This window comes from Bombus pyrosoma, linkage group LG8 (assembly GCF_014825855.1).
Source record: "Bombus pyrosoma isolate SC7728 linkage group LG8, ASM1482585v1, whole genome shotgun sequence".
NCBI lineage: Eukaryota > Metazoa > Arthropoda > Insecta > Hymenoptera > Apidae > Bombus > Bombus pyrosoma.
In genome coordinates, this window is record NC_057777.1 from 3588699 (window position 1) to 3600367 (window position 11669).

The 11669-nt window shown below is 34.1% G+C and overlaps 1 protein-coding gene and 1 long non-coding RNA gene across 2 annotated transcripts; one reads left to right on the forward strand and one right to left on the reverse strand.

Moving 5' to 3' along the window:
• The first annotated feature begins 26 nt into the window (after positions 1–26).
• LOC122570318 (acidic phospholipase A2 PA4) lies at positions 27–11489 on the forward strand. Its single transcript, XM_043732460.1, has 4 exons — positions 27–875; positions 6796–7050; positions 7670–8007; positions 9069–11489. The coding sequence occupies exons 2-4, from the start codon at positions 6796–6798 to the stop codon at positions 9166–9168; spliced, it is 693 nt and encodes a 230-aa protein (XP_043588395.1). The 5' UTR covers positions 27–875; the 3' UTR covers positions 9169–11489.
• Positions 885–6186, reverse strand: LOC122570320. The gene is made up of 3 exons (XR_006317785.1): positions 3432–6186; positions 2832–2939; positions 885–2753 (listed from the first exon to the last, which is right to left on the reverse strand). It is a non-coding gene; the product is annotated as an uncharacterized LOC122570320 (long non-coding RNA).
• Positions 11490–11669: the final 180 nt, after the last annotated feature.

Here is an 11669-nt window from a genome sequence, read left to right on the forward strand (position 1 = left end):
GGCTTAATGTTTCGATGTTAAGCACACGTTATATCCATGTTTCATCTTTTTTAATCATTCTGATAAAAATATGATTTTGCATAAACGTTCACAGCTTAGTTATGAGGTGCGAGAAAAAGTATGAAGATCTAGAACTACTCTTTGTATACATAAAGATAAAAAAATATATAATAAAGACATAAAATATAAAAATATATAAAAATTGATAGTTTCCGTATGGTTTTACAATTATGAGATGCGAAACGCTATTGAACTCAAACGTTGCAAGTAATACAAGAGAATAACAAAGAAGTACATAAACCTAGAATTACTGCGTCCATAACAAGTTTCCAATCGTTCTCAATTATTTCAATCCGCGACAATAGGCAGTCCTGTCGCGGATGTTTAAAGAAAAGAGAATCGCATTGGTCTCAATTGGTTTGCATTGAGGGGTATTAAAAGCGTAAAACGATTGCAAAATCTCTGACGGAAGGAAGAACGTCGCCAGCATATCCTGCGCCACGGACAAATTAATCCGATCTATTTACAACAGACAGAGTTATATGTTGTACGGTTGCAAACATACGGCGTATCACGTGATTCAGAATCTCCCCCGTGTAATCTGGACCACTGGGTTCGTATATGTATGCCACGGAATATTAGTATCCTGACGACCCGTTTCGACGATCAGTTTGATAGCAGCCGTTGAAGAGATCATAAAGCGGATCTTTATCCAGAAAGAAGGACATCCTACGATTAACTACCCTGTTTTGTCCGCGGTTCTCTGCAACCACCGAAGAGATCTTTCGAGAATCGTGATCCTGTAGAGACAATAAATTGACTGCTGTTTACCATCACTGATTCAGAGTGAAAACCATCCGGAGTTATCCTTCAATGTATGTACATTAATTTGTTATTCTTCTGCTTTTTCCTCTTTTGCTTTTTTAGTGTTTTCAAAATTTAAATATTTAGAAATATGGGAATTGTAAAATCTAAAAGTCCCAAAATCAGAAATGAAAAATACGTTGATCGTTGATACATTCATTCTTTGTTTTTATATAATTCTTTAATCGGAAATTATAAGTTATAATTTCAGCGGAAGATTTAAAATTGAAAAAGTGTAAAATTATATTCAAGACGCGTACGTTTCAGACGCATACATTATTCAGAATATAATTCCTAAAAGAATACGCGCAAAGAATCGATAAACGATATTCCCGAAAAATTTACTTTTCAAACAATGTGAATATTTAAGTACTACGCAAAAGGAATCTTTTATAATTGTCTATGTAGGAAGCGGAATCACTCGGTATATACTAGGACTGAATTTCAGATAAATTGAGCGAAAGGGGACACCTTCGCGTGAAATTGTATTCACCTTTGAAATTTGTAGTTCTTGTTAGTGAAATTATACAATTACAATTACATAAAAATAGCGATCGTTCCAGTGTTTAACATTTGTTTATAACGATTCATTTACTACAATATTTCGATAAATTAGACTATTAAGACAGATATTGTAATTATGCGCTATTTTCATTTAAATACCAATATTTCGTTTAAATACCAAATTTAAAAAGGTAACAAATTAAAACTGTATTTGTAATATTTAGAGAACTGGACAATTATTATAGTCAATTCGAGATTTAGGAATTTAAATGCCAAAAAATCTAAAAATTTTTAATCTAGAAATATAAAGGTTTAAAAATTCAAGAATTTAGAGAATGTAAAACCCTTAAACTATTAACATTTCAACTTGTCTAAAATAAAATGTCCAGTGTTTCCTTCGATAACAATCATTCAAATTAACAAATACTAAATCTTCAAATATTTGCCAATGGCACCTTGGTTACCTCTAAAATTCAACTCTACGAATTCCATAGGATCAGTGAAGGTAAGTTGAGGGGTTGTTGCGCACTGCAGTGGCTCGAGTCGCGTTGCGGTTTCCGGGGTGCGCAGCCGGAGGTGGGAGTTGGTTGGCAGTTCCTTGCGTACCTTGTCTCTTCTTTCAGTGAGTTTCGCGTTATTTTCTCGACTCGAACGTGTCTTCTATTACTCGATCTTTCAAATTAATTTCATAAAATCCGTTTCTATTAAATCGGTCCACTTGCAACATCTAAAACTACAAGACAGAACGAACGATTTGACTCATCTGAGACTGAACTTGCCTGTCCTTTGTGACCGTGACCTGGTAAAATTGCGATGAACATGTTCACCACTGCACGTGCACGACTTTTCCACAGGGTAATTGATCGATTTAAACGGTGCGTGGTACGCGTAACGAGCAACGATTCCCCGTGAATTGTTTTTGACGTCAAACCCTGGCTAATTTGCTAATTCCTCAGCCAGTCGTCACGATATTTTGTTATGATACTTCACCGTGCTTTGTATTCTCGCTTTTTCTTTTTTTACCGTGCTTTGTTTCTTTTATGAAGCTTAGCATGATATAATTTATTGGGTCGTGATTTGATTCTTGATTCTTGTTGGCTTTGTCCGAATATTCCTCATAATTGGAGCAGGTTCGTTTGTGATGAAACAGGTAAGAGTGGAGGCAGGGTACGTTTTCCTAAATACACTGTTGCTCATAAGTAGCTGAATACTTTTATAGCAACAGTACATAAATGTTAATAAAGTGTATAAATTAATGAGAAACTAATGGACAAAAGCAATACTTCAATTTTGACAAAAATATACAATCCAAATACTTCTGAGCAATAGAGTAAATTCCTTGACATTTGTTTTTGTGGATGGAGAACTATTTGCACGTATTCTTTCTGCAAAGGGATAATAGAGATCATTAAAAAGTAATTTGGTGACTAATGGTCATACCATGCTAATGGTTATTGGCCTACCTAATTGGGTTATAATTAATAAGTGAACGGTCATTATGTTACGATTTGTTTTCCACTTAATTTTGTAAATGCACAATTTCTGTTGCAATCTTTAGTAATCTTTATAGCCTAAAACAAAAGATAAGATTAAAATTAAATTCAGATATAAGTAATTGCAGTTGGCATGCACGTTATACACGTTATACATGTGACTCGATATTATAAAACAATTTTCCTTCATGCCTTAGAATAAATTACTTTTAATAACATAATTCTTTTACGCTGGCAGTCGGAAATATTAAGACACCTGTCAATATTTATTACAAAGACAATGGCTTTCAGTGTATTTTGATATTTTGTAGTTACTATATTACAAATCTGTCATTTCATTGGAAAATACTAAATAAAGGAAAATTTGTTAGAATTTTTCAATAAATGGGTGTCTTAATACTCAAAGTAATAGTATACATTCTTTCCAAAATCAAGACAGACTTTCCATAAAAAAGAAAGTCATGAACCATAATAAGATTAGTAAACAAAGAAATTTATATCATTTTTTTTTTATGAGTAGTTGATGGCGTCGGATAAAACAAGGTGTAATGATGATTTATGATGGGTGACCTTTGTAAATAGACGAAGGTGGGTCAGTGTAGTTGAGTCACGCTTCATTTACCAGTTGATCATAGGGTTATTCGGTGTGAATTGGCGCAGGTTCAAGAGACAAGTTCGTCAACGAGGCCGACTGACCCAGATTCTGGCTCAATTTCGCTATGTAGGGTTGATGATTCTTGCGCGAGACTCGTAGGATTTCGCTCGACTCCCTGAACTGGAACGGTCTAATCGCGCTAATTAGATTAAATTTCTATTGATCGAACGGACTGTGCCGTTGAATGGTATCAATCCTCGTCGATTTATCCATTTGACGTTATTACTTACAGTGGCTCATGAAGGCATTTCCACACTTGCAGTATAAAATTTTTATATGCATATCGTGCGTGTCGTATAAAATAATTTGAAGTATCATTAGCACTGTAACGAGACATTGGTCATGTCCCAAATTAATCTGGAAATGAATTTAGCAGTTAGAATGATACAACATAAATATCCGTTTTAATCATATATTATGTATAGTGCAAAAAATGGTGCTATAATTTTAAAATAATGGTACTATACCGATATAATTGACAAGACAGGATGAACAATTTTTAAAATCAATAATAAAATGAAATAAAATTGAGTGAAAATCACTGACTTCAATCCAATTATTAAGTCGTTCGAAAAGTTCGTCACATTTTTAATTCGATCGTCCTTGACCTATCTGACAATTAATTTCTGCAAACAACAACATACAAAATATCTAAAAATCGTTCCACGTTTCATATTCTTCTTTGCATAAATAAATAAAGAACGTAGACACAAAAAGCAATAATTTGCATTCACGTTAATCTCTGAAGGTTACTTAAAAGCCATTTAAAATCATCCAAGTATCAAGTCTGTAATGACTTGTAACAGAGATTTACAAGTTCGTTCATCGCCCTCGTCTTCCAGCATCACATCTCCGCTTTTATTTTTCGATCTCCTTCGCGATTTCGACGCGTCAGGGAGAAGGGCAGTGGATGCGGAACCTTCAAAACGATTCGGTATTTGTTCCTTATCTACCAGCGACCTTACGAAGATTGTCGTCCTTGGAACGATCTTTGAAAGCGATTCTCTAGAAAGGTGAAGCAGCATTAGTCGATCGACGATCCTCCAAGTCACTACTTCGGTTGTCTTTCCTCGATTTCAGATCTTAAATATCGAGTGATCTGCTGCTCGCGATCCTCTATTGAAGATTTTCTTCTAATTATCGAGGCTAAAAGAATATCGTGCGCTTTTTAATAGAGAAATTTGTAATTTTACGTACATGTCAAGCTTGAATTTTTATTTTCATACAATGTAGAAGTATTCGATTTTTTACGGGTTTTGAATAGGTGGTGATAGATGTAGATCTAGTTGTGATCCGGAGAACTTGAGATCTTCGCTACAGTGTCTAGTGGACGCTTTTGATTTGGACGTTTCGATTTTTGTAAATCGACAGTAAGTGCTTTTGCATTGTCTCGCTGCAATGAGTATTATTCTATTGCGTGAATGGCTTGATGGTGATAGTGTCAATAGAATCATCATTGGTCTGTAAATGATATTAAAGAAATATAAAAGACATACGTGGCAAAAAACTTATGTATTTTGCTTTGATATATATGAATATTACATTATTTAAATAACAAAGTAAATTACACAAAAATATAAAGGGGACTAGATCAATTTGATGTACACAAGGATTGCCTTGCCAGCTTAGAAAGATGATTATTGATGGAGATGCAAACGCACGTTGTCATATTTATTAATACTTTCAATTGTCATTTATCTTGTAGTATCTTGCTATTCTAAAAATAGTAATCTTTCTTATTGATAGATGTGTAAGTACTTGGGTATGCCTTGGTACTTTAAATGAAGGTCTTTAATCCAATTTTTGCTTCTAATCTTATCCCAGGCGACTGTATACAGTTAATAAATATTGATAAATGTAACAATTGGTTTTAATTAGTATAAATAAAAACGCAATCATGAATGGAAATTAATTTTGCGTTATCGGAGTTAAGTGACAGTTTAAAGATGATACGACATTTAAATGTTGATAGTCTTATATCCTTACCGGATAAATTACAACGCAACAGACAAAGTAGAACGTTTGATCAATATGTCAAGGAGAGAAAAAGAAATAAAATGCGTTGGTCATGAATGTCTGGTAAAGAAATAAATTCAAGGTAAATCCTCGCCATGGATACGACGGATACACGCCTGGCAAAGGAACGGCATCGTTTCATAACGTCTAATTGATCTACCCCCTAACTCGCTCGTTAAAACGACCGGAATTCCTGCGGGTCAATTTATTTGAACGGTTACTTCAACGAGCAACGATTAATGTTGGATTAAGAAAAAAAAAAAGTCACGTTGTCCTGTCCACGTAACGCAATCAGTTTCCATTAGATCCGTGTCATCATAATTGGAGGATTCTCCAGTCCCCAAATCATAATAGGGTGTTACGATGGGAACATATCAGTGGTGAAACGTATGGATATCCAAGTGTTCATGCAGACTTTAAAGTTAATCTGAAAATAAAGATATTATTTATTGCCAGTTATGGAAATTGATATTTTTAATAAAAATATATAGAAAGAGGAGAATTTTGATAATACTGTTAATATTGCTCAATATATCCTTGGATGGATCCATTTTCTATGAATTAGCTAAGTGTAATACAAAGCTTAATTAACATTCAGCATTTAATCTTTAGATCTCAAATAATACATAAATATTATATAAAATTCGGATATTTTTTTTCAACAGAGATGTAAAAGATAATCTATTCTACTACATTAAATAATCTAATTATAATATTCTACGAGTATAAAAAGTATTCAGGCTTTGCATAAGCATTAATATTGTGTACTTAAGTGAAATTGAGGACGAAATGCGGCTAAGACACAATAATATTGGTATTTGTACACTTCATATGTAGTCACGGCTAAGTTGAGAAACGTTTACAGATTGTCGACCCACTGTCCCCGTTGAAGCATTCATCTACGAGTATAATCTCATCTAATCAAAGATTAAAAAAACGAATTAATGAACAAAAATTTGTTTCCATTAAGAATCAGGATCAATATAGTGATCGTTTTACAGGATAATAGAATACCTGCAGCGAAAGCAGGTTTATTAAAGACATTCAATAAGAAAAAATTTGTATCTTAATGTTTTTCCTGACGTATAGTGAATCTGAAAATATGAATATTTACCAGCATAAAATGAATACATATAGGATCCTTGTGAGATAAATTGATGTAAGAGAATAATAATAGCAAGTTTGAATTAATCGAAAAATTCCTTTTATTTGAAATTTTGGATTTGGTGAATTAATTTGGATTCTTTTTACTTTTTTAAACAGATGCTTGCAGTATTTCTGCTGTTAATACCTACGTTTTGGGGAGATGAAACCGAAGCTAGTGTTCTCGTGGCAGACACCACAATGTCCAGAATGGTTGAACTGAACGCCAACGCACCCTTCTGCGCTTTGTACACCGACCGTGGTGTTATTCAGAAAATGATCCTTGGAGCTGACCCGAAAAAGGTCCGACAAATATCGGCGAACCTCGTAGCAGACTTGGAGGAAACGTGTAAAGCTTCTCGTGACAAGGGAAAGGTATCGATCGTTCTCTTCAGACATTGATTCATCACGAAATTGAATAAAATCATAGTTGATTGAACGCTTGATTCGCTTGGTAGAAGTAGATTATACAGACAGTCGCAGCAGTAAGTAAAATACTTTTTTTTCTAGTAGCATTGCCAACGATAAAAATTAATCATTATTCTTTAGATAAACTCGCACTTGTACAATGTATTACCCAAAGAATTAATACTTTAAATAACAGGTGATTAAACATATTACTCTTTGAATAAATTCATACTTTTATAATGCACTAAAAGAATTTCCACACACCAAAATATTTATATTTCATATATTTGTTAATTAAATTTTCATTTAAGATAGATTAGAACTTTATACACAGACAATGTGTATATTTCAAGAAATCTCAGGAATTATATTAATTATAATTACGAAAGTATACATATAATAAAAATATAACATATTAGAAAAAAATATATAATAGAATTATAAAAATTTAGAAGCGTACAACTTATATTTATCACTTTTCAAAATTGTCAAAATTCATTGATATTATTAGCTAATACATTATTGTGCAAGAGGAGTCAGAATTTAGGAAATTGTAAAAAAAATAATATATTCTGTATTGCGACAGAACCAGCCTCCAGGCAGTGGACTGATCTATCCAGGTACAAAATGGTGTGGACCAGGCACTTTGGCAAAATCGTACGACGACCTTGGTCACCACGCAAGCGAGGATGCTTGTTGCAGAGAACATGACCACTGTCCAATGACGATATCGCCTAAACAGTGTATTAATGGCATATGCAACAATTCACCGTTCACGCGGTCCCACTGTGACTGCGATGCCAAGTTCCGTAGATGCCTGCAGAACCTCAATTCTGAAGTGGCGAACACCCTTGGTGCCCTTTTCTTCAATGTGATACAAGTGACTTGTTTTAAAGAGAGGCGTCCGTGCTCTCAATGGCAGAGGTAGGTTTCAAAGACATTAGAAGAATTTACGTTCGTGTGAAATGTCTTTATTTAGGTAGTTTCGTTTGTTTAATTTTTGAAAATATTCTATTTTAGAAGATTTTTATTCGAATACTATTTTAATGAATTTCTTAATCAATAATTAAATTTAATACTTGTTTAAACAATTAAATCTTTTTTCCTTTTTTCGATCGTGTGTAGAATTAAACTTTTTTTTCTTTTAAACCTTTGAATGGTTTAAAAAGATATATAGAAAAGAAATTGTAAAATATTAAGTTCAAATAAGAGTTGTTCGAAGTTTTTCATCCATATTCTACTGGAAGAAGAAAAAGTTTCTTAGTCTCCTTTCAGTAAAAATTCTTTAAGAAAAGGAAATGTTTGAAAATTACACCAAAGAGTGCCCCATTTTTTACCCTCATAACAGTATAAAGAATTGTTTTATATTTTTTGGTCCTATTTGATATTCCTCCGAAGAAAAGCTTTTGGTATTTTTTGGCCTTCTTCGTTTAATACTTCCCTGAAAAAAGAAAGAAACTTTTAGTATCGTTTGAATAATCCAAAACATGTATAAAAAGTAGAAGCGAAAACTATCTTCCCGCAGTAAATACGCTCTTAACAATTACGTCACCGACTCTCCTCAGTTGTCCCCATATCTGGGTGAATTCGACACGGTACGAGTATCCTAACTCGCCGCGGGATCATTACACCCACAAGGTCCTTCTCTTCAAGACAGTCCTCCAGGTGATGCGTGATATTCTCAAGAAGAAACAGCTTGAATTTTCGTGGCTACATATGACCATCGATTAGACGTAAATTTCTTAAGAATGTATTCCCACAAGGTATCAGTTGGTGATGATTTATGATCATGGTGATGGTGTTTATGGGGTTTTCTAATGGCTTCTAACACATTCATCGTAAAGAATTAATTTCGATAAACTTTCGGATCATGTAGATTGTATTAATCGTAATAATCTAAAATTTGACAACACTGTCAATGGTAACATTTCAATGAAATGATCGATCGTAATCGATGTAATTGTTACGTGGTTGGTCTGTTACAGAAATGGTTACACGGAATCGGAGTTGAGCCTGTTGTGCTCCCAGTACAAATTCCGACCGAGCGACAAGTACGTGCCGTTGATGCCCTTGAACATGAACTAGCTATTGCGGAAACGCAAGAAGAACGGACCAGATAGCCTTTGAAGTGATGCCAGTTAACAGAGTTCTAATGAGCGGGATAATTGCACGCGCCTCAGCCACGTACCTCGCAAGCCCCTTCTCTTTTTTTTCATGCAGAACCGACCTGTCTGGGAATCTTCTTTCCCGGTCATTCATGAATTTACATTGTTACAGGTCACTGCTTCCCCTGGAATGCCATTTTTTCTCGCTGACTCTGAGATTGCTCTTGAAATCTAAAGATTTAATTCCTGGCGAATGTAAAAGGTATTAGCTTCTTTCTTTGTTTTTCTGGCTTATTCCAAGTAAAAGAAAAAGAGAAATAAGACGAGATTTCTTAGATTTTATAGAATTAAAGATTTCTAGAAAAATCTTGACAGAGACATATGGGAATATATATCTTCTTTTCTATCTCAAGTGGAAGAAAAAGAAGAAGAACTTGGTGTTTCTTAGCTTTTGTAAAATTAAAAATTCCTTTTAAAAGTCTTGGAGAATTTAAAAGCTATAAAAATCTACAAACTAATGTTATCCCTGAATAGGACAAGATGAATTAAAGGGTAACGAAAGCAACAGATAGGTTCACAACGGCCTGAAAGCGAGAAACGGCTATGCAAATGTTAACACCTTGCAATTCTGTTGCAGTATGTGCGAGGTTAGTCGTGTGTTGCCACAAAAATTTATTTTGCCCTTCGTTCCGTAATCTTGAAATGAAGCGTAGAAAAGATATTGTGCAGTATCTCGAATGCCCTTGAAAAGAAATTGGCGCAAAACTTGAAGAAAGGACCACAAACTTCAAGGGCGTTACGTATAAGTAATTGAATCAAATTTATATTACGGACAAAATAATTCATAATTTTACTGCTCAATGTTACTCTTTTAACGTATTTCCAACTTTAAAAGTGACGGTTTAGGTGATTAACCTTCGTAGTAAGAGCAAGAGAAAGTTATTCACCGTAGACATACAAAGTAGTGAGAACTTTGTTCGTTTTTTGGTAAATTTAAATTGAAGCAAAGTTCAGCAACGGGAAGAAATAAGATACAGTATGATTATTGAAGAATTGTTGCTCGATTGAATGCGATAAAGGAAGGTTTTACCGGAACTATGGTACCGAAACAAGGTTCGCGTCCCTTGCACATCATTCGTCGCCATTGCCGTTACGCAAATGCATGCAGTTGCATAAAAACGCGCGGCATTAGCTACGATCCTTCTTAGATTAGGATTATCCATCAAGTTGATGCGGAGAAAGTTGAAAGGAATTTATTAAAATTTATTACAAATCGCTAAATAGTACTGTAATAACGCATCGAATTAAATTCTTTTATGAAGTGACAGATGATGTTAGTTCTACATTAACTTGATGGATTTACAACGAACCAATGAATTCCACTATGTTTACGATTTTTCTATCCTCTTTGATAGCTTGGACTCTGAAACTTGTGCATTCAACAAATCTCTATCTCATTTAAGACATTTTTAAGGCCGCTCGTGTACCCGATGCAAGATAAAATTAGCACCAGAGATAACAATTTGAATTAAATATTCAAGAATCATGAAAGATTATGATTCGTTCCATTCGCACTGCTCAAAATAATCTGGAAGACACTTGATCACACAGATTCGTTATTCCTTATTTTCGCTGTGAATGCTGCACAAGTTGGGTTCAATGTCTGAGCCTCATTAAATATTTTATATTCTCATCTAACCGTATATCTTACGTCCTAGAACTTGAAAAACATGTTGACACTGAAATGCCCTTGACGCTTTTATCTTTCACATAACTGTCTAATCTTTTTTTAACTTGTTAACCAGGGAGATACAGAAACAGAAAATTTTCGTCTTTTGACTTTGTTTTAACAATATTTTACTATAAAAAAAAGAATACTAATTATTTTGAGCAGTGGTCGAGAAAGAAAACGAAGATATTAGAGAAAACGGAATGACGACGGCCCTGCACAATCTTTACTGTGATTGAAATTATTCAGACGTAAGCATGTTGTACAGTTTTACTCGTGTAGAGGTATGTTATAAGCAACCGACCGTTATTTGTGGCTACTCGTGCCCAAATAATCGATGAGGCATTGAGAGTGCCGGAAGTTGTCGCTGGACGACCGAGGATTATCCGGATTTTGTAAATATTTCGAGAAGGTCAGCCGGGGAAGAGTGCAATCGATTGAGCATGTCACATTGATGTTATGTTGAGAATACCTCAGTGACATTTTATTTCCTGAAGACCTTCGATTGACCAACGATACAGTGAAATCTAACAAATTCGAGACAAACTGAAAGAAAAGTTGGATTATGTCAGTTCCAAAGACTCGTACAATGGCCCACGAAAATATTTGAATGATCATTAGACTGCGGATTTTTATGCAAATTTATGACTTTATAAACGTAACTGAAAAAGAAAAATAGAGCTTAAATAGAGATTTCTCTTGTCTATTAAAAATTATAAGAAATACTCCATTTTGGATATTTTATATACTTT